Source organism: Pelodiscus sinensis, chromosome 5 (genome assembly GCF_052426305.1).
Source record: "Pelodiscus sinensis isolate ZL-2025 chromosome 5, ASM5242630v1, whole genome shotgun sequence".
Taxonomy (NCBI): Eukaryota; Metazoa; Chordata; order Testudines; family Trionychidae; genus Pelodiscus; species Pelodiscus sinensis.
In genome coordinates this window covers 113,690,979-113,714,934 of record NC_143056.1, presented here as the reverse complement: position 1 = coordinate 113,714,934, position 23,956 = coordinate 113,690,979, and the positions used below count along the sequence as shown (strand labels likewise).

The 23,956-nt window shown below is 42.6% G+C and overlaps 1 protein-coding gene across 2 annotated transcripts in view; it reads right to left on the bottom strand.

Moving 5' to 3' along the window:
- The window catches only part of KCNC1 (potassium voltage-gated channel subfamily C member 1), a 152,208-nt gene that overhangs the window by 12,711 nt on the left and 115,541 nt on the right, over positions 1 to 23,956 (bottom strand). For both annotated transcript variants that reach the window (XM_075928090.2, XM_006133427.5), the window contains exon 2: positions 11,173 to 12,106. In XM_075928090.2, coding sequence (XP_075784205.1) covers positions 11,173 to 12,106 — 934 coding nt within the window. The remainder of the gene's footprint in view (positions 1 to 11,172; positions 12,107 to 23,956) is intronic.

Genomic DNA, 23,956 nt, shown 5'->3' with positions numbered 1-23,956 from the left:
CCATTTGTTCTCGTGGTCACATTGGTACTTAAATTAAATCACTCATCCCCCTCCCTGGTATTTATCTCTCTGATGTATTTACAGAGAGGATGGACCTGACCAGTATGGAATAGGCCTGTGTCAGATTCCCTGGCTATTATGTCTCCGTCACACCCCCGGCAGCTACCAGTTCTGGGGGTGTGGTTGAAGAATTGCCATGCTCAGCCATGCGGTCGGTTAGGCAATTGCTTGCAAATTCAATCTGCTCTGAGGCTGCTGTAACTTAGGGGGCAGGGCTAGGGCAGCAAACTCTTAGGCCCCACACAAGAGACTGTGTAAAGGTGGCTTGACGCCATCCTTACATCCCGTCCTCCTCCCATTTCCTGTGCACAACCAATAAAGAAATGCCCATTGTGTGTGTATAAAATGGATCCACCCAGGTTCCAAAGGAGATTGTAATGGGCCTGCAAAAGTGGAGGGCCAAATCCTGGGAGGGGGTGAGCAGCTGAAAAACCCCACTATTGCTAATCTTTGATAGATGAAATTCTCTGTTCGCCATGTCCTTCCCTTCCTGCCTATTGATGAATTCTTCTGTGTTTCCCCACAGTTTGAGAGAGTCAGAGCATGCCATAGTCTTGGGGTAAGAAGACTAAATTATGAATTGATAAAAATACAACCTTGCTGCTTTGGTGTCTGAGTACTTGTGACTTTGAAATAAAATAGCTCCCACTTGCAGCCAAGAGTGAGATTAGAAGCAATAAACCGAATACTGTCCCTCTAGAAAAAAACCACACACATACCTCTTGGCCCCTTTTTAACATTCCCTTCCAATCCCTCACAAACAGCATGCAGATCATCCGGAGAAGCCACAACCCAAAGCCTCAGCCAGGACCTGATTCTACAAAATATCCATTTGGCTTCCACTCCAGACCATGCTAAGCTACCAAAATAATTCTTTCTGGGCTCCAGACCTTTGGGTGAGATTCAGAAACATGGATTGCAGGCACAGATGTTTGGTTTTATCATTGCTAAATCAGGCCCTTGATATGCAAGGATATCACTATACTAGATTATAAAAAAGTATGATGGGGAAGATATAATAAGCCACGCACAACTGATGATGAAATGATGAACTTATGGCTTGGAGGGTATAGATGTAAGTACAACACAGAGAGTGTGGATTGAAGTCTTTGAAAATGAACTATGACATGCTAATATGGGAATCACTGATTTTTAAAAGCCATTAAGTTTGGGAAATTTTCTGCAGGAGAGCAATGAAAATTAATTGTTTTCCATGCAGATTATCTGAAAAAAATAGCAAATTAGCTAAATAGTGCTTTCTTGCATAATGTACTTACTCTTTGCATTAATACCTGTGTCACACCCTCAATGGAGTTACCTATTGTCTGTGACATTCCTTGTTGTTTTGCATTTAAAGAACAGTATTGTAATCTCCTCTGCTGCCCAATATGGAGCTCAGGTTGATGGGGATTGGAGAAAAACTTCACAGAATAAAATGTGACAGTCTGTAACATACACAAGTTGCAAGCAACATACAATAATAACAAGTAAATGTTAACAAACAGAACGAGAGAGAGAGAGAGAGAAAAGAGAAAATGTGAAGAACATGTAAAAGAATTCAATTGTTCCTACCCAGCAACTCAATTTAATTTTAAGTACCCCCAGATGTTAATGCTTTGTTAAGTCAGCTGTAGTTATCTTCAACAAATAACTGAATATTATTTTACTGTATATTTTAAAACTTATTTTGAAGCATTCTTGAGTAGATGTCACATCAGTGGACTTTACGTCGGTACAACTGAGAGCAGAATTTGTCTCCTCTACAGCAGAAATTTAGAATATTAGACAAATTCCCAGAGGCATCTCAAACCCAACCTACCTCTGAATATTTACTCACCACCATGTTGAACGGGGTCCCTCCAGGCAATGTTGTCCCCAAATAAAGGTACTGCAGTGAATAAAGTGACCACTTCCGACAACCCTGATTGGCCAACATCGTGACATCACTGTCAGAGAATATCACCTTCAAGAGGCGTTACTTCCTGAAGTGAGGTGACAGCATGTTAGGCTTCCTGTCTGTTGATATGTTTAGAGACCGGGAGTAGGTGCAGGAGCATGAATAGATCAAGGGCTTCTTGGTCTGAAGATACCTTTTGGAAAGGTGTGTAATGCAGTGATGACAGGTGTTACTCCTGGAAGTGCTGCCTTCCAAAGAGGTGTTTTGCGTCCCTGTTAGATATGGTCTGCCAATTTCATGACCTTACTCACACTGATCCAATGCTTTTGTGAGTCAAGTTAAAATCCTAGTGATTTCATAAAATGTAGTGGATCCTTGGGCAGGTCATGTATTTGGGAATGGTGCAGCATATTAGGTCAGTCCAGTGAACCAGTTTAAGTAGCGTCCTTAATAAAGTTAATCTCCCTTAAGAGCACCAAATTGTGGCTTTAGTTCATATTTGAAAATTAAAGAATACAGTATGATGATCTGCAGGGTATGGAGCATGGATGAATGGAAAGAACAATGAGAGCAGAAATGGATTAACTACTAGTTACTTCTAGTCAGTGCTTGTTTGGTAAAAGCACATCGTCCTAGAAGTAACAAATAGGTGGAGTCTAAATCAGGTATAAAGTCAGAGGATCATGATGTAGTGGGCTGAGAACAGCACTAGGTGCCTGAGTTCTAGTCCCACCTCTGTTACCAATTCTTTCCGCAATAATGGCCAAACCATTTAACTCCTCTGATCCAGCCAAGCAGTGCTCAGTACACAGAAGCCTAAAAGCAGCTCTGTTGTACATCTGGCTTCTCATGACCCGAATGGCCATTCTAGCTCCTGGGGATCAGTCAGATGTAGGGATGTTCAACCCTTTTTCTCCCACTAGCACCACCTGCACTGGAGAGTAGAAGGTGAATGCTAGGGCAGGCCCGTATCATAGGTGGATTCCCCTAAAGTGAAGGAATTGGATCCTAACGGAGTTGGATCTGCCAAGTTTAAGGCTGCTTTGTCCTGGAGGACTGGCACAACGTGGGCTTGGTGGATCTGGTGAGTCTGTGTCTCAGTCTTCCCATCTTTTAAAGTGATATATTATTCATTTGCCAACCTCAGTGTGATGTCCTTCCTCCTGCCCCCAGTGGGTGTAGACCGGTGGAGCTCCAAAAGGAGCTATATCAAGTCACACCAGCTGAAAACCTGACCCAGTTTATATGCAGAGAGCAAGGGCTGAAGCACCTAAGGGATAACGGGGACCTAGTTTTTGGTTTCACATGTGAAAAATGTCCAACTGACTTCCCTGAAAAGAGAAGCCTTCTCTTTGATCATGGGAAAGATACAGCACTAGTAAGGTAGAGGAGACCTCCCCACCTCCCCATTTAGTAGTTCCATTTCCATTCCTATTCAATACTTGACCATTCCACTAGGAGTGCCAGGAAAGGTCCCAGTGGTTTGAGGCCTTGGCCCCACCTTCTCCATTACAGCCTGCACTGAGACAACCATCTTGTTTCACATAAGCCTCCAAAGAGCCATTGGATGGAATAAACTATCAGCCCCTGTCACCCTGACCTGAACCATCACTTAGGAAACCAATATTCCAGTTACAATTCCCTAAATTTCTTTCCAGTTGGAATGGATTGATGACATTTATATCACTTAAAATTCTGAAATGGGAAAATACCGTAGTTCTGTTGCTGCTACCGGAAGCCAACCAGAGGTGGATCATTGCCCAGTGAAGTATTTAGGAGATGCTAGTGCAGTCCATTGTTCAAGGAATATTACAGACCCCTCTCTATGCATCACCTAAGGGGACAAGAGACCATGAGAGGTGCCGGACATGAGGACCTAGTCTTATCATCTTAAGCTGTAGGTGGTTATGCTGTAGCTAGTCCTGGGTTTAAACTTGAGTGACACTAAGGCGATCCTTATTGCACTGGTTTTCTATAAAGACTCAAATTTTGATACTTGGATTTAGGAATTATTAAATGGATTTTTAATTGTAAAAATGAGATAGGCCAGTTACAATTCACAAGTGCCTTCTCCTGCTTATACCTTTGTGACTCAGGCCTGATGTAAAACTTGAGTAATTTTCAACCTTTTTTTTGCACTGGTGGATCCCTACAATTTTTTGAGCGGAGGTGTGGACCCCTTTGGAAATCTTAGACATAGTCTGTGGCTCCCTAAAGGTCTGTGGACCACCAGCTGAAAAGTACTAATCTAGGGTGTATAAGCACCACTGCCATCTGCTGGAGTGTGAATCAGAACTGCTCAGTTCTTTGTGTTTATGCACCTAGCCTATAGCAAGGATAGAAACAAACACTACTACGGGTAACTGAGATTCTTCTGTATCGTAAGTGGTATTTTGAGTGGAATGTTCCCTTCCCCTTGTTGCAAACCTGTGGATCATCATGATCATTATGGGCATGTACGTGGCTACAAATTCACTGCACTGGTTTGTTGTTAAAATTTGTAGTGTAGGTTGCATAAAGCCTGCTTAAGAGCACAAATTGCAATTAGACACCTGATTTTCAGAACCACTGAGTACCTGCAACTCCCATTACATCCAGCTGGAATTGTGGGACTTCTTCACTCCTGAAAATCAGAAGCAGTATTTTTTTTTTTTAAGTGCGGGTTATTTGGAGAATTGGGGTGAGAAGAAAATAAGATTGGATCAACTTTTCTACACAATGTTTCCTCTGATACAGATGAAACTGAGTCCAAAGTGAGCCCCAAATCATATTTTAAAAAGGAGATCAGCTTTCTTTTGATAGTTACAATTAAATAAAATATTCTTAGGGTCAAATCTTGCCCCATCCCATGCAGAGAGTGGGAGAGTTTGGGGATGGATTCTGGGCATTCTCCCTCTTAGCAATAGAGTAAACAACTGCAAGGGCTACTGCAGAGGTAAGAGATGCATTTATCATGGAGCCTTGGTTTATTTTGCTCCTCTCCAGCCCTTAAATCCCCAGTGATCCTTTCCCCCACACTGCTCCCAGCCTTGGTTCCAATGTTTCTTCTAATCTTTTCCATCTGTGTGTGGAATAAATTTATATGTGCACTGAGGCATGTGTGAGTATGTACCACCAATAGAAACAAACAAACAAAAAATGTAGCTGTAGGTGCTCTGTTAACTAACTGGGCTGCATTTGAGTCTCTCCTGAGTGGCCATATAAGGACACAGCTTATTGAGAACCCTGTAGGGATTCGGCATTGAGTGGAGTACTCTGCCTTCATTGTTTACAATGCTGCAAGGGCGTTACCCAGATTGCACAATGCATACCACCAGGGAAATTCTATCTAGAACACAGCTCAAATAAAGGCAGTGTGCTGAGCACGCAGGGACAGAGAAAATCCTTATCTCTCAGGGTTCTGGAGCAGTGACAAAGCCACAGTCACGGCAGCAGCACCTGCAATGCCTCCCTTCAAATGACGTGTATGTAGAGAAACCCCTAAAGTAGAGAAAAGGATGGTGTAGAGACTTTCACGTGTCATGGGACAAAAATTTCCCATCTAGTTTTCTTTAGGTGCTAAGCTCTGGGCATTTGGTTCTGTCTGCTTTGTGGCATCAAGGTGGGCGATTACAGCTATTGAGTGAAGACAGACATCAACCAGAGTTGTGGATTCCATTAATACTCCAGACTCACTCTTACAGCTTGGCAAACAGCTTCATCTACCTCTGCCTGTGGAAACTGTAGGACATAATCATAAAGCCAGCACATTCTTCAGGGGAGCACATAGGAGTGAGGATAAGGAGAGTCATGAAATTTTCATAACAAAACCCCAAACCAAGTAGTTTGGAGATTTCCTTTGACTATTTTGGGACTTTGTCAACCAACTTGAAACTTGAGCCTGTTTTACAGATGTTTGTGCTCTTGTGCCGAATTTCATGTTGTTGTGGGGCAGTGTGTGGCTTGGACACAGTCCCAGTAAAGCTGAATTCTGTTTTCAGATTTGGGTTCACCAAGGGCGGCCTGTGGCTATAGGCCGACTCGGCCATTGCCTAGGGTGCCGCCTTCAACGGTGCCTGATGATGACATCATGGGGTGCCTGGGTGCGCCAATTGAGCATTCCACCTGCCTCGGGCCGCTCCTGGGGTTCACTTGATTTTTCATGCAGCTCTAGTTAAAAGACCTAATGTTTGCAAAGCACTTGGAGATCCTTGGGTGATATACAAGTCCAGGAGACTAAAGAGACTAGTGTTACTCTGTATTGTCTTTTGTTGTTGTTGTTTGTTAGGGCATGCTTTTGGGACTCAGGCCATCTCACCTCAGTTTCCAGCTCCACTACAGACTTCCTGTGTTACCTTGAATAAGACACTCTTGATCTCACAAGCCCCACTGTGTAAAATGAAGATAATACTTCTTTCTATCCGCCTTTTGCCTTTCTTGTTCATATGGTGTGCATCTACACTGCACCCTTAGATCGAAATAAACTATGCAATTTGAGCTATGCAAATTGTGTAGCTTATTTCAAGTTAATTCTGAAATAGCTTATTTTGTAATTTGGCACTGTCTACACAGTCCCTTAATCCCTGTGGAATGAGGTTTACAGGGATGTCAGTATAGCGAGCCTGTTATATTTCAAAATAACGGACTCGTTTAAAAGACACGGAATAGCTATTTCGGCATACCGGAAGTATCCCGAAATAGTGCCTCCAGGAAGACATACCCTTAGACTGCAAGTCTTTCAGGGTGTGTCTAGACTAAAGGGTTTTTTCGAAAAAACTTCACCTGTGTCTAGACTGCCGCTGCGTTCTTTTGAAATTAAATTGAAAGAATGCAGCAGTTTTTTTTGACTGCAGAAAACCTCGTTTTACAAGGAAGAATGCCTTTTTTCAAAAGTGCTCTTTCGAAAAAAGGCGCTATGTAATGCAAACTGTGCTTTTTCAAAACACAGCATCCAGATTGGCTGGGTGCTCTCTTTCGAAAAAGCGACATGCTTTTTTGAAAGTTCTGCTTGTAGTCTAGATGCTCTTTTTTGAAAGAGGCTTTTTCAAAATTATTTTTCGAAAAAGCCTCTTTCGAAAGAAGCTTGCAGTCTACAGGGGTTATCTCTTTCTTTCTCAATGAGTCCCTGATCTTAACAGTGGCCACTAGATCATACTGCAATAAAAAAAGTAAATGGCAACATAATCTTATTTGGTGGGTCCAGGGCCTGGAAAGGTATATGCTTGTTTTGAAGACAAGGGCAGCTAAGCCCATATAGTGGATCGCATATCTCAGGTCTGGGTTTCAAGTAGTTTTACAGTCAAGTTAGTCATGGGTGAAATGTATTCCTGCATATCATTTTGGCTCCAATTCTCCAGTCTGCTCAGATCACTTTGCTATGTAAGTTGCAGAAAATAAATTTATAATGGCCAGAGATTGTCCGTAGAAAATTCCCCCTGCGCAGGGGGAAATCACTGCTGGCTTCAAGCTGCTGCCATGACTTCACATCTCCTGCCCCAGAAGCTGCCTCCTGCCTGCCTGACATAAGGGAAAGGAAAGACATTGAGACGGCGAGTTGTTGCCGGGAGGGGAAGTGTGGCAGAGCAAGGCTCTGCTACGCGCAGTCCATCACTGGTGTAGAGCCACCTTGCGTTGGTGGCATCAGTTAAAGCTCCTTCCACCAATGCTTTAATTTATGCCAGGGCTAGACAGCTCAGAATCCAGGAGCCAAGACTTATTTTCTGGCAGCACCCTCCCTTTACGTTCTTGTGCTCCAGCACAGAGGAGAATCAATGTCTTTCTATGTAAATGGTTAACCCAACACCTGAACGCTCTCACACAGGCCTTTCCTAAGAGATGGGCTATGCAACAGAGTCTTGCCTATCTACATCAGTGGTGCTTCCAGTAGAACAGGTAAGAAAACAAGAAAGCAGGAGAAGAAATAATGGCATGCTCACAATCCCCCTCCCTCCCACACCATTTTCCTTAACATTTTTTAAATGTTCTGACCCGTTCTAATTTCCATTTGTGTGACCCTTTGTGTGAACAATGGAGTGCCAGGCTATAAATGCCCAGAAAGCCATGTCATCACACAAAGGAGCTCTTCAGTGCCCTAGACCGGGGGCTAACTTCTGCTCTCAGGATCAGTCAGAAGAAATGTATCAGAATCTGGCCCTCAGAAGTCTATTGGCTTCACTGTACTGCATGCACAAGTCTGAAGACGGCATTTGGTCCATTGCATGCTTGTGAATCTGCCAATAAGAGGTCACTCTGCTGAGCAGTAGTGCTGCTGTAATAGGTGGAACCATTTCCCCTTCTCACTGTCTTGTGAATTTTGATCACATTGCTATAAGAATAGCACACATACCAGTGCTTGATGTCTCAACTGTAACCCGCTAAAGAAGCTATATTTTAAAGAATGTTCTGGAGGTACATGCTATTTGTCTTGTATCTCCTACAAAGTGCTATGAAACTGTACTGGAGTTTAGCAGTTACAAACTGAAAGGACAATATTTGGATCGCTTGCTAGAGGCATTGGGATGAAACAATCCATTTTGGGCTCCTAGTACCCAGTTGTCTGTAACTAGGCAATGTGACTAACCCAAATGTCCTACAGTCTGTGGAACATTCATGACTAGCACAGCATGGATTTCCATAGAATGTGGAGCCTCTTGCTAAGTTTCCCCGACAGTATAGTCCTATGAGTACATGATTACTCAAGAAAGTGAATATCCGGATGGATGGATGGATGCACTGATCCTTCCGATTTGGAGACAAAGCTGTGCAGAGCTTGCATTTAACAGTGCGACTCTGATCTTATTCATGACTTTCTTTGTTTCTCTCACACATACACCTTTTCCTCTGTAGGAAGCTAAAATAGAAGCTTGAAATAGAACTCTGAACTCTGAACTCCAGTAAGAGTGGTTACTGAGTCCATCTCCATCAGGTGAAGTACTAGTGTGTTAGGGCTGTTAAAATAGATTTAGACAAATAAAAAATAAACAATAGACTCTTTAAATCTATTATTGCAGAAAGGGATAATTTGCTGTCATTACCAGTACTTCAGATGTACTATAGCAACAGCTGAGTTCCACCCTCATGGTGACAAAACAGTTCCATATTGAACCAAAGTTACACGTATTCTCAGGATACTGGCGTGGAGTTGAATTGAACTCGCAGAGTTCTTGGGCCTCAAGTCCTCAAAAGTTCAAGGACCAGGATATGTGGAACTTAAAGCAAGGGACTTCTGTCTTAAAGTGGCAAGTCATTCTCCAACTCTCTGCCAAAGCAAAGTCTGGTGTCCCTTGCTCACACAACAACTGAGTAGTCGGAGTGACTTTCAGATGTGACCCACCATTTTGTGAGTGCCCTCTTTTCCTCCTGATTTATAAAGCCACAAAGCATCCACTTATGAGGAAGCTGCTTCCATGCCTGGAGATGACTTTGTGAGAAGCATTTGCAACCCAAGAGGAATAGACAGATAAAATATGTGCGCATGAAGGGTAAAATTGTAAAGAGACAGAATTGCATGGATTGTGGTCGACCTGATGCAATGGGAGAGTTTTAAAACAGAGAAGAAAAAATGAAAGCTCTTTACCAGCTCAATGGATTGTACATAGTTGCACAAAAGTTTTTTTAAAAACAACAAATTCAACTTGCACTACCGCCCGCCTTTCAGAAATTAGCACTGGCATTATAGAATTCACACACAAAGGAAGATCTCACTTCCTTTGTGCTTCTTTCAATGACATCAACATGCATGACTATGAGATGAAGAGACAATACCTCACCCATGAGGAGTGACAAATCAGAATATTCTTCAAAGTAAAAAATGATAAGAACACAAGACCATCATAGGTGAAAGCTAGTTCTTTCAAAATGCCTCTTTGTGACTAAAACTCTGTGAGATTCACTCGGTTGGTGACCTGTTTTATCTAACACAGTACATGCTGTGTGAAGTAATTTGTAACGGGCTGACGAATGCACACTGTACAACTTGGCTGGAACCTCGACCAGAATGGTTCTGGTGTTGTTTTAAATGTGATTGACTTTGAATTTACTGTTTCCACACAGTAAATAGATGATATTCCATGGGTAGAGTAGATTATGGGATTAAAATAATCAGATTGGAGCCCTGTAACTTCATGTGCTATTTAAGGATTCTCATAAAACTGAGAGAGTCCCATAATTAACCACTAGCCATGGGATATTATAATATATTCCATGGTGACTAGTATTTCTCCCCTGATCCTACCCAAATGGAATAATTATGAAATTATAATGTTACTCTCATTGGGGTTTCTCCTATTGCTGACATGAATCCATATAATTAAAAAACAAGATTACCCTGTTGTGAGATTATCACTCATTGCTCTTTAGTACAAATCTGCCAATAGAGACCAGTATTATCCCTTTTCCAGTCAACCTTTACTACTAAAAGGTTGAAAGATCTATCACCAATCCACACTTTCATGAGGAGCAAATATGTTTACGTTACTGTAGTTTAAAATGCTTCATAACGTTATATGCTAAACTCTAGTGTAATATAAAATGGGTTGGTTTGCATGCTATGGAGTTAACATCCTTATCTATTAATGTCTCCTAGTGAGTCATTTTGTGTTAGTGTCAAGAATTTAAGCTATCGTTCTACTTAGCAGTTAATCATCTGAAAGAGATGGGATTGCCTTGTGAATAAGCATGTTGGTGTAGTCATTCCTTCAATTTAGTAGGCACCTAGTTTCTTTAATCAGATGCACAATACCTGCCATTTAAAAATCAGCTGAAAAATCACAGCTGAGATTAAAAATTAAAAAAACAACAACAACCCTCTGGCTTTTTGAAATTCTGGCCCTGCTGTGTCAGAAATCTCTGTGAGAGCAGCGTACTCAGCTCCTGTTCTGCTAGGAAGCATTCAGCTCTCAGGTGCCTCCATGGTGCACTATAGAGTCCAGCAACATCGCTGTTGAACGCTCACATTTTCTTTCACTAGATGTAATTGCTCTTCAAAAAATATCTTGAACCATGTATTCCCTTAACCAGGACCAAAGTTAAGGCTCCTGGAGCATGATCTGATCCTCCCCTGCGTCATTTGTCCCTGCAACCTAGACTTCACACATGATATTCAGTGTGTGGTGGTGGGACTATAATGGATAAATGTGCTACCCATTGCTCTACGAAAGCAGTCTGACTGAATCTTAAATCTCTACAAGGTATGGAAGTTAAAGGTCAGATGGACATTCCTCTAAGAGGTTTCCTACCTGCTCTGTTAATTTCTAAAATTTCTTCTTGGGCCAGTGGGCATGTGTCGCTCTGAGTACTGTGGTGTGGAGAGTTTACGACAGATTTACAATAATTGGGGGATCCCAGCTGGGGTGGCCTCGGGATATGCTTCTTTTTTTTCTTTGGTAGCTTCTGCTTAGCCATAGCTAAGGAGTAATACATTCCGAAATTGTTCACAATGACAGGGACTGGCATGGCAATGGTCAGCACACCGGCCAGAGCACAGAGTGCCCCCACCAGCATGCCTGACCAAGTCTGAGGATACATGTCTCCATAGCCCAGGGTCGTCATGGTGACAACAGCCCACCAAAAGCCGATGGGGATATTTTTAAAGTGTGTATGTTCACTGGCACTAGGATCATTGGGTTTAGCACCTATTCTCTCAGCATAGTAGATCATCGTGGCAAAGATTAAGACGCCCAATGCCAAGAAGATGATGAGCAGCAAGAATTCATTTGTGCTGGCACGGAGAGTATGTCCCAGGACCCGCAGCCCCACAAAGTGGCGGGTCAGCTTGAAAATTCGCAGAATTCGCACAAAGCGGACTACTCGTAGGAAGCCCAAGACATCCTTAGCAGCTTTGGAAGACAGGCCACTGAGTCCAACCTCCAAATAGAAAGGCAGAATGGCCACAAAGTCAATGATGTTCAAAGAGTTTTTGATAAATTCCACCTTGTTTGGGCAGAAAGTAATTCTCATCAGGAACTCAAATGTAAACCAGACCACACAGACGCCTTCGATGTAGGTGAGAAAGGCCTCAGTCTCTGCTTCCCGGTAGTATCGCACCTGGGTATCGTTGCCAATGATTTCGGTCTCTGTCTTGTTCACGATGGGGTTAAATCTCTCATGGGTCTCGAGGCAGAAGGTGGTGATGGAGACCAGAATGAAGAAGAGGGAGGCAAATGCCACATACTGTGGAAGGAAAATTACAAGAGAAATATTAAATGGTAGATAAAGTACATGAGATTTGTTTCTGAAAAACACACAGAAAGCTGTTGGATTATTACTGCTGAAGGTGTTACCAGCGGTAGTGATTTCTGCCTATAGATTTAAGTCATTACACTTCAGCTGCAAAGACAATCAGTCCCCCAGGTTCTGTTTCCTTAAATTATTTAAGATGTGCTTACATTTAAGCATGCTCTAAAGTCTCATGGACTTCAATGGCACTTAAAGTTAAGCCCTAAATAGGGATTCCTTTGTGAACTGGGTCTCAGTGCTTGCTGAAGCGACTGATGGAAAAGACACACTAGCTCTCAGAATCCACGCCCTGTGAAATGCAAGATGTACAGTGGCTGCCCTAAAGAAGTCAACGCTTATTAACAATCAATGCAATTAACATCTTTGCTCTGAGGTGTAATGATTATTTCCTGTTCTAAGTTTAAGGAACATTGTGATGTTCCCGATTTCACTGTGTCATAGCTGATGGTAAATGTTGGCATTAATGGTGGCCTCTGCAGCTAGAGGGCACCATTTGGTATCACAGAATGATGGGCAGCAAAGGTCCATTTGTGTAAAGGAGTCACCGCCTCACCAGACCCAGCAAAACATGCAGAGAACAAGCCACAGGTGTCACTAACATCTACTATTGTAAGATTCTTCACAGTGAAGCTCCTCAGCCCCCTTTCCCAAACTTGCCTCAGAAAGAGAGAGAAATATAGGACCAGATCCTCAGCTGGTATGAATTGGCGCAGTTCCATTGGTTCCGGTGGAGTGGCATCCATTTACATTGGCTAAGAATCTGGTCCATTCTGTTGTTTCCCATCAGAATCTGAGCATGCATTCAAAAATCAGGGTTTTTTTCCCCCACGCTGTCACATTCTTTCTTGTTTAATCATGTCACAGTGAAGGTAGGAGCATCCTCCCAAGGCCACAGGAAATTCTGAATACTTATTTGATCTACATTTGTTTTCACTTCCCCCAACTTTATCACTGGATTTACTCCTGATTTATGCCAATGTAAGTGAGTAGAGGATGAGAACCAAAATGTACAGCTCTCAATAACTCCACTTTCTCTGCCTAATCCCCAGAAGACATTTTAATGTACCAATTAAATGAATAAAAAAGAAAACAACTTTTCCCTCCCCCACCAACAATCTGCATGCATCTAATAATGTTCTTTGAATGTCAGTAATGGAAGCATTTCTTTGATCTTCACCCTTAAGATCTGTCTTCCTCAGTTTAAGGTATCAATATGTAGTGATCCCTTGACCGAGGAAGACACACAGGACACTTTCAGCTGAGCCTAAAGGAAATATGCAACAGTATCAATTAAAGATCTACCCAGAGAAACTCTAATGTCCTCGTATTACTTTTATCAAGCAGTGTAATCAAACTAGGAGTTCAAAAGGGTTGGCTTGTTTTGATTATCTAATAACTGGTCAATACCATGGGGTCAACTAAAAGAAATTTAGTTAGGTTGGTCCTGCTTTGAGCAGGGATTTGGACTGAGGTCTATTTCAATGTTCTCTCTAATTTTTCCATTGTGTGTGGAATAAATTTTATGTTCACAGAAGCATGTGTGGATGTGTACCACCAGTGGAAACACATGCTGCTGTCTGCAGCTAGCTGTGGGCATTCTGCTAATCAGTTGTGTGACATTTGAATCTCTACAGGGTGGCCACTCAAGCGCACAGCTTATTGGGAACACTGGTCTCTTCCAATCCTAATCTTCTATGATTCTATGAAATAGCTACTAAAGGCATATATACCTGTTAAAAATAGTATCTGTCTCATGCTACAAGGTTCTCTTACAGTCAGGAAGTTTCTATTGTGTTTTTTTAGTGTGTAGCTAGTACAAAATTATATTTTGACCTTCACGGTTTGTAAACAAAGTGAAAAGCAAATATTTGACTTGTCTCTCAGTGTACTTCTTGGTACAGAGAGCAAATTGAATTATTTGGGGTGTGGGCCAAGTTGGCTTGTATGCGGCTTTTCTGCACTCCAAAAACAGGAGACCTAATTCTGCTGTAGACGAGATCAGGGTCGGCCCATAGTCATTGACATTAGTCCTGGTGCCAAAACAATTTGGTCCAGCCCCTTCTTTATCAAATTATCATTAGTGTATTATGGTGGCACTGAGACGCTCCCTTTGTTCTTGGTGCCCAAACTGACACATGGCCAGGACTTTATAATCCAAACAGATTAGCCCCGAAATTTTCAGTCAGAGAACCAAGGCACAGAGAGGCTAAACAATTTGCCATGGATCACACAGGAACGCTGTGGTAGAACTAGGACTGGAACTTAGAACTGCATCTACGCTGCACCTGTAGCTCAAAATAAGCCACACAATTTGAGCAACGCAAATTGCATAGCTTATTTTGAGACCGATTCAAAATAGCTTATTTCAAAATTAGGCCCTGTCTACACAGCACTTATTTTAAAAAAATCACTATTCCGCAATGTTCCTTACTCCTTGTGGAATGTGGTTTACAGGGAATAGTGAGTCCATTATATTTCAAAATAATGGGTGTGCTCAAAAGATGAAAAATAGCTATTTCGGGATACCTCTTGTATTCCAAAATAACGCTGCAGTGTAGATGTAGCTTCGATCGGTGTCCTGTAATTCCTCTCCTGGTACCCGAATATCTTACCCCTGTTTTCTTGCCATAGTCCCATTAAGTCTATAAGAACTGAAAGTAGTCATCTGTGGTTCCGTGTTTCTTACTGATTGCTTCCACTCACTGAAAAGGTATTATATAAGATGTTATTTAAGAAACTATCTTAACAGCTGAAAATAAGTTCCAGGACTGTTGTTTGCTATCGGGAGGAAGAGTGATCTAAAGAACAACAAATGGTCTGGTAGCACTTTATAGACTAACAAAACATGTAGATGTGGGCTGTGCCCACGAAAGCTCATGATACCATCTACATGTTTTGCTAGTCTATAAAGTGCACCAGACCATTTGTTGTTTTTCTCTGTAACAGACTAACTCGGTTCCCCCTGAAGCTAGTGATCTAAAGGTTAGAGGAAAGAACTGGGATTCAGGACTTGTTGGTGTCTATTTCTGCCTTTGCTATAAATGGGTATGACTTTGGCTAAGATAAGTTCTCTTTGCCTCCCTTTGTCCATCTTCAAAAGGGTTAAGATAATGAGTTAATTGCCTCCAAGGAAAGTTTTGAGTTTTACAAAGTGTTTTGAGATCCTAGATCACTGTTTCTTAAACCGTGTGCCGTGAGGCAGTCAGAGGTGTGCTGTGGAGAACAACAGAATTCAAAATGGCTGCCCTTAAAGAGGCAGGTTACCCTTTTTTTTTTTCTGAATAACTTTCCCCCACCCGTTTTTCCCCAATAACTTCCCCCCTCCCACCTCCGACTCTTTCCCTCCAACCTTTTTTTTTCTCAACAAAAAATCCTTGGTGTTCTTCATAAAAATTATTGTTTATGTTCCTCGGTCTTAAAAAGTTTAAGAAACACTGTTCTAAATAAGAAGGCAAAAGCACTGCAAATACTTTGGTGTTTACTTTTCTGGCTTTGCCATCAGAATACTCCCAGGAAAAATAAGTCTCAGACTCTTGTAAGTGCACACAAGCTGAGATTTGCAGTACAGTATTTTTAACACTCACATATATAAATATAGCAGAGCATCTTATAGGCCTAAGTAGGATTGAAACAACCCACTCCATTCTTCAGAAAGAAATCAGGAAAATATTTACCCTGGACTCAGATCCCAGCTGCTACATTTCAGTCTTGAGCAAATTTTTAACTCTGAGTTACAGACCAAGAAGAAAAAGAGCTCCTGACAGGAATGCCGACACAGCTGTAATACTGGAAGCAGATGCACATGTTTCTAAAGCAGAGACAGGTACTGCGCACTATCCATTTTTATTAAAATAAAGCCATTGTGCTTTGTAAAAGGCTCACGAAGGAGACCCTTCAAACTGACTTAAAATTCAGCGCACCTCTGGATGTGCTCGAGTAGCTCCCATGAGCAAGTGTTTGCTGCACAGAGTAACCTTCAGCTTGACCTCCTTGCATAGCAAGAGTCATTAGAAGTGAGGCTTTGTTGTAGTAAAGAGAAAAAACCCCACCAAATCTGACAGGGCATGTGAAGCTGCTGCAGTGACACCCACTAGCAATGTTGTTGGGAGATAATGTGACACCGGTAATGTCTCCCGCTATTAGTTCCTGCAAATGCATGTCATTGCTTCCTGATAGAACCAACACTCCTCAGCCCATTATTCAGCGGGGCCCTGGAGCATGTGCTGTAAATTAAGCATCTGTTTTCGACCAGCCTTGTTTGGCAAAACGCAACACACTTCAGTATGAGTGGATTTACGCTCCTGCTTAAATTATGCCCAAGCCTGAGTTCTTTGCTGGATTGGAATTAGGGTCTCAATGTTTTCGGTCTTCACAAAAGGCCCATAAAATCCTGCAGGGAAAACATGATGATCAGCCCCCATTCCCTCCAATTGATTATCACTGAATATTGTAATAGTTATTGTCTCATAGCATCGCCAACAAGACTATCCTAGGACCAGTGTCTTGGAAAATACTCATGAATGATCTCATTCTTGTGGGTAGTTAGTTGCTTTGAAATCAGATTGTTTTTTAAAGAGCATCCTTCTCTTCTGTGGTTCACGTTTTGGACTACAATAGCACACGTGTATAGGCGATAGGGATTGTATGCAGAACAGCCGTTTGGACAGACAGATCCTGAACAGGATGGGCTTGGTTCTCAGTGACAATCAGACTCCTTTATACAATGTAGGCCCCTTGACGCTTCCAGGGACAATGGTGAGGGGGTCTAATGGGACTCTGGTGTAAATGACAATCAGGCCTGAAAACTCCTATTGCCAGCACCTGTGACTGATGACATTTATCACCTGTATATGCGGAGAGATAGATTTTTAGAAGCCCTGGTGCAGTAGCTGGCAAGTCTGTGACAGATGCAAAAATGGCAGAAATCAGAAGGAAAAAAAACCTATTGTCTTCTTTTAATTTGTTCACATTCATTAAGTACTATCTATAAACTATACTTAGCACAGTATAAACACAACCCAATCTCCCCAAATGCAATGCAGCATTGTCTTACATGAAGCAGTATTCAATGCTGTCAGAGGAACCACAAGGAAACCCCACATTTCCCTCCCACCACAAAGGCTATCAGCAGTTCTCATCTGGTCTCTGATACTACCGTGACCTTATTTTCAGAAATGCTGAGCCCCAGTAAGTCACACTGAAGCCAGTGGAAGCTACATATACTCAACACCTTTGAAAATCATGCTATAATCTGTTATACACAGATAAATCCTCACCTATGGCCCATCCTGTGAGTTTATCTTTTGATATTTACTGGCCCTAATTTTTTTTCTTTCCATATTATGGTAGAATAACTCTTCCTCACTGTCTCTAAACAAGCTAGGGCAGAAAAATGGGACTTCTGTCTAATTATGTCATATGCCCTTGAGTTATGCCACGACAGCTAATTTTTTCAGTAATTAAAGCAAGTACCTACAGTGTCAGAAAGTGATCAAAGCTCTTGTATCTGCTTTGACACTTGCCACATATGAAGGATTCCTGCTGACACTGACAATGCTGCCGCTGCTCTGATACCCAAGAGAGTAAAATCTGATTATCCTAAACTGTAGTTGGGCAGAAGGGGTGGGCGGATTCAGAGGAGACCTTCAAAGAGAAATTTGCATTAATATGTAAATAATGCAAAATGTTGACTTTTTGAGGGGGGGGAAATGATAGTTTTGCAAAATCACAGATTATAGCGGGCCCAGAATTGTGATGCAAATAGTCTGAGGGAGCTATTTTAGGAGAAGTTCAAAAAGAGCTTTCTGCTGGCCCTTTAAAGAGTTCATCACAGTATTATTTATATGGCCTCTTGATTTAAAAAAAAAAAAAGCACTCTCTCCCAAAGAGCCTGACTCTTCATTGCCGTGCATCTTGCCCCGTCATTTATGCCAGTGCAAATAGTGTGTAAAATGCTACCCAAATCAGAATAGTATGCTTTGTTTTGCATAGCTGGCAAGGACAACAAAAGGTGGGAGGCAACAGAGAACCATAGTTACGTTCTCGTGACCAATGGGCACCGCATCTCTCTACTCAGCATGGTGAGAGAATGAAAATCCAGTGAAATGAATACTAGTAATCCTCTTCATACAGGCTCATTAAGAAAAGAAAATCAGAGTGTTTGACTAGGCAATACCATATGGTGGGTGTGACTTGCTAGTGCTGGAAATGGCTTCTGGCAACATTAATAATCTGCAGTAGTTCCAGTCTGGCAGGCAAGAAATCTTTACTTTTATTATTTTAAAATAGCAACTTTATTATTCAGTAGAATTCACTCAGCAGGATAGGTCATATTAGGTCAGAAACACAGTGCAGGGTAGTGAATAAGTGCACTGGACTGTGACTCAAGAGACCAGGACTCTATTTCTAGCTCTGCCACTGACTTGCTGTATGACCATCAGCTAGTCACAGCACCTCAGCTTTCACATACTGGCAAACATTTTGGCCCACTAGGGCCAAATTTGGGGTTGTAAGAAAAACAGGAAAAAAACCACCTTAGTTGCTTTGAGGTGTGTAAAAATGGTTTCCATGACTCTGTTTATGATTTGGACCTCACTTCAGAAAGGCACTGAAGCTTGTGCTTAATTTTAAGTGGGAAAACGTAAAAAATGAGTTTTTCCAGTTACAGACTAACTCAGCTACCCCTGTGAAGCTTTTAAGTGGGAAAATAGTCCCACTGAAATCTCAAGTTACACTGAAGTCAACGTGCCCATTCACATACTTACAGCTAGATATGTGCTTAATTACCTGGTTGAATAGGGGCTGTGACTGTAAAAAGTGAGTGAAAGCAAGGATCCTGTTGAAAAGCAATCTGTGCTGTGGGGATATAGTTGCATTAAGAAATAGCAGAATAAAAATAGCTTGGAGTTTCTTTGCACGCAGTGCTTATTAAGAAGCTGGTAATACTTAAAGGGAAAAAAGTCCAGTCTTGCTCTTGGAGGTGTGAATTATATAAAAGCATGACCTAGTATTCTAGCCAAGTCCTGTTCTGTGAGGAGTGCACAGGCCAGTAGCAATTAGCTTCTTTCTTTCTTTCTTTCTTTCTTTCTTTCTTTCTTTCTTTCTTTCTTTCTTTCTTTCTTTCTTTCTTTCTTTCTTTCTTTCTTTCTTTCTTTCTTTCTTTCTTTCTTTCTTTCTTTCTTTCTTTCTTTCTTTCCATTGAGGCGATCAATACAGCCACTCACTTCAGTGAGCACAGTATTTCAGTCACAGGGCGGTTCAAATTTATGTTATTCAGCTGAGATCTAACAAAGAACCATGCTTTCAAATAGACAAAGCTCTAGCTGGAGGATACGAGAACCACTACTCCTGTAGGAACTAATGGATGCAATGTTTATGTAACACTGAAAAAATATAATATGGATTTCAGGAGTTTTCTCTAACTGCTTTAGGGAAAGTAGCAATCAGACGTAAAGCAGCATGTGAAAAAATGTACATTCAACTGCGGGAAATGTTTGTTATTTCTAAATTCTATGTTGACATACCCCCCAAAATCCGCAGTGAATGTGTCCCTTGAGTGCAAACCCTAATGTGCAGCTAGAGGATATGTGTGTTGGTATGGTGACTCTTGGGACATGAAAAAACTTCATTAAAATTGGAAGACTGGTGTGTATGATACTAGCCCAGGATTACACAAGGAAAATGATCAAGAAGTCCAGCACTGGAGCTGACTTTTCTGATTCCCAAGCAAGGGAGGATCAATTGATCAGTCTTCCATCATCTGTTTTGATTAGGACAAGCTCAGTCTTATGGTTGAATGGCAACATGGTGCCTTGCCACATTGGGAATGTGAGTTCAGGTCTCAAACGTTGTTGCTAGCTCCCTAGGCTGGTTGATGTTGTGAACACTTCAGAGATAGAAGGGTGTGGGAGGAAAGGCACATTTCCCATTGCCAGCTAGCAAACCTGCTAGCATAATTCCTATCATAGCATGGATCGGTTTCAGAGAGAGGCGGCCATCCTGACTTCTTTAGCCAGATGTGTTGGTTAGCTTGATTTTGGGGTCTTTGGGGAAGAATACACAAAAGGTAGAGGCATGAAGGGGAAATGGCAAGATTCCCATCTCTGTCTATGAATTGTGTCTGTCAGTAGGGCTGTAAATATTCAGATGACACTGTCTATAAAAACATTATTTAGACAGCAACATCCAATGTAATATAAATATATTAGCTGGGAAAAGTGTATACACCTACATGCTTCAGGGCATAAGCCAGCCAGCAATTGGTGGGGCTAAGAAGAAATTTCCTTGAGGGCAGTTTATTCCCTAGCCATCCCCTAGAGGTTTCTTGCATCTGCCTCTGAAGTATCTGACAAGATACTGCATGTCCAGTGTGGCAATGTTGTATTTTTCAAAATGCCAGATCCAATAGGTGCTGTATCTTTTTTTAAAATTATGATTATTAAGTTATCCACTCTGAGTTCTGTTGCACTGATTAGTGGTAGTACCATTATTAGTGAAGCTTGTCAAGAACTTGACTCATCCCCTTTATTTTGGCTCCTATTTTATCCTCTGAGAAAGTCCTGCTTTTTCTCCCTTTCTCATCACCACTTCTTTACTCTATGGGTGTGTCTAGACTACAGAGTTTTGTCGACAAAAGTGGACTTTTGTCGACAAAACTATACCTGCGTCTACACTACTGCTGAGTTCTGTCGACATAACGTCGACAGAACTCAGCAGTTTTGTCGACGCTGGTAAACCTCATTTTACGAGGCATAACGCCTTCTGTTGACAGAGTTCTGTCAACAGAAGGTGTTATTGCATGTAAACTGTCCTTTGCGTTTACACTACCATGTTGACAAAGCGGCTTGCTTTGTCGACAGACCTGAATGTAGTCTAGACGCTCTTTGTCGACAGAAGCTTTGTCGACAGTATCTATTGACAAAACTTCTGTCGACAAAAGCCTGTAGTCTAGACGTACCCTATGAGAAGAGCAAAGCAGGTTTTGCACAATCATTGGGCTAAAGAAGGGGGTGCCTCACTAGGCTATTCATGGCTAAACACACCGGCCTGGCCCTGGGTTTTATCACAATCATGAAACCCAGACCCATTCGCTGAGAGCTTTGCTCCAGTTTAGAAGCGAGTTTTATTTCTTTTGGTTTTGCATCAAAATCAGCTAAATTCATGGTGTCTCCTGGTTATTTATAACATGCAGCCAGGGGAAACTGTGTGTCTTTGAGTGAGTCACACTAGATGAGTTTCTGGGTGCATTAGAACTTGAGAAAGAGAAGGGTCACTGGCCTACAGAGAGGAGAGTATTTCCATGTGCCTCTGAAGCCACTGAGTTTGCAGAGCTGTGCTCCATTCTGACAGCAGTGCCATAGGAAATGCAGAGAATCTGTGCACTATGCCTTTTTTGCTCCTTCCGGGTGAGAGTATGACTTGGACCGTGTGCCTGGACAGGTGGTAAGAGCCCCAGTCTAGTACCAAGTGGAGGGTACTGTGCATCGTGTGTCTGGCTGAGCAGGAGTAAGCACCCACTTCTGATGAGGAGGAAGGGTGTGCAGGGAGAGGTGAGGAATAGGCAGGGCTGGGCAAGATGCAACCCAGAGGCTGGATCCAGCCCACCTAACACTTTGATCCAGGCCACAGACTGCATCTGGCCATTTTCTATTCATATGCTGCTGCCCATGCCACTAAATTTCCAGGCAGTGGCTCAGGCAGAAGGATCCTATTTAAATGGCTCATGGTTGCAGTGCTATCATAGCAGGGACCAGAGCTGTGAGGCTTTTAAATAGCTGCAGCAACCCTGAATAGCTGCCAGGCAACATGGTAGTGGCAGGGCTAGGAGTGGTGAACTCTTTACTGTGTTTTTAATTGAAAACCTCTGGCCCCAGATAACTCGGGGCGGGGGGAGGAGGCTAGTCCTCTGCCCTTCCACTTCCTCCCCAGGGGGTAAAACCGGCCTGCGACCACGTAGCAAAATTCATTAAGTGGCTCCCCTGTGAAAATGATTGCCCACCTCTGGAATAGCAGAGACTTTGTTCCTCACTGCTCAGACTAGGGGTGGAGAAGAAAGGAGGCAGGAGAGGATTGGGGAAGAGAGTGGTTGGGGTGCCAGAGGCAGGCTCTGGCCAGGAAACTTACCTGTGTGACTCCCAGCCAGCAGCCCAGCAGTTTCTCAGACTGGCAGGCAGCCTGCCCCGCCCCCACGCAGGCTTCAGGGCTATGTGCATGTGTGACTAACTAGGAGCCGGAGGGGAGGGAAGTTGGTGCTTCATATGCTGCCTGTTAGTCAAACAGGAAGCTCCCACTGGCCGGTTTCTGGCCAGAAACAGGCCAATGGGATTTTGCTGGGGACAGGGGGCAACGCCTGAAGCCTTCCCCCTACCCCTCAGGCTCATAGTTTTGAAAGAGAAACAGGGCCCAGCAGATGCTTTTCTGAGCGGTCTGTGGGTGGAGTGAGGCTAGCAGAGGAGCTTGCCAGGAGCTCCCTGCAACATCCATGGGCCAGATCTGGTGGCTTGTCAGGCTCGGTCCGGCCCACGGACTATATTTTGCCAGGCCTGAGCTAAACACTGTAAAGGAGGTGTGGTAATATACTGTTTCTTTTAGCTGTCCAAGGGAGAAGAGGAATTGTGATTCTACAGTATAGGATGGTTTGGCTGACATGGCTTATGTACCACCACTTGCTGATGGGTGGCTACAAGCACAATCTAACAGGCTTGTCTCCATGACCAAGTAGATTGATTCTATGGCAACCATTCCATCGGGGGCAATCAAGCTGATCTAGTAAGACCTGATAAATCAACTCCTGGACCCACTAATTTGACGGCCAATTGCTCTCCCATTGACCCCGTTCTTCCACTGGAACAAAAAGAGTAAGGGGAGTCGATGGGAGAGTTTCTCCCATCGACCCAGCATGATATGGATGCTGTGGTAAATCGATCTAAGCTGCATCGACTTGAGTCATGCTACTAATGTACCTGGAATTGTGTAACATAGATCATCTTTGCCCTGTAGTATATAACAGCCCTTAGCAAGAGACACAAGGGACTTGACAGAGTTCCTTCTCAATCCCAGCTCCAGTCATGGCAAAGCATGATGGTGCCATGAGTCTTTTGGAGAGCTGGAATCAATGCTGTTGGAGGCTTTCATGGCCCACTCAGGGTGCTGTTTGGGATGCTCTGCACAGGGAGAAAAGGAATTAAATCATGACAAATATAGAAAAAGGAAGAAAATGAGATCTGATCTTCAGCGACACTAAAAAGAAATCCCCCTGAGGGGTTTTTGGTAGGAGGAAACACTGCAGTATGTGAAACAGTTGTGAATGAACCTTAATAAGAAGACACTGGAAATATGCAGCGAGGGCTAATCCTAAATTTAGAGCTCTCTAAACTAATGAGCAAGGTTGACGTTGCTGCCTGGTTTTTGAGTCTTGAGGTTTGCTCTATGTGACGAGTCCTTGTTGGTATCCAGACAATAATGCTGATGCTCTGTGACAAATTAAAATAAACAGCTGTCATAGCTGTAATAGCTTTTAATGTATTTAGACTGAATGTTTTATAAACCAATGACAATGTGGGCAATTTACCTGCATATTGTTCATACATCAGCTATCCCCAAAAGGCTTATGAGGGGAATTGGTATATAAAACATTGGCTTCTCATGCACAAGACTAAGTGCAGAGCCCTCAGTTGGAGCCTCAAAACATGGTTCTAATACAAATCATATATTACAGTAAGATTCTAATACAAATGATATATTACAATAAGAGAGGCCAAGACTGTCATACATGACTAGTATTTT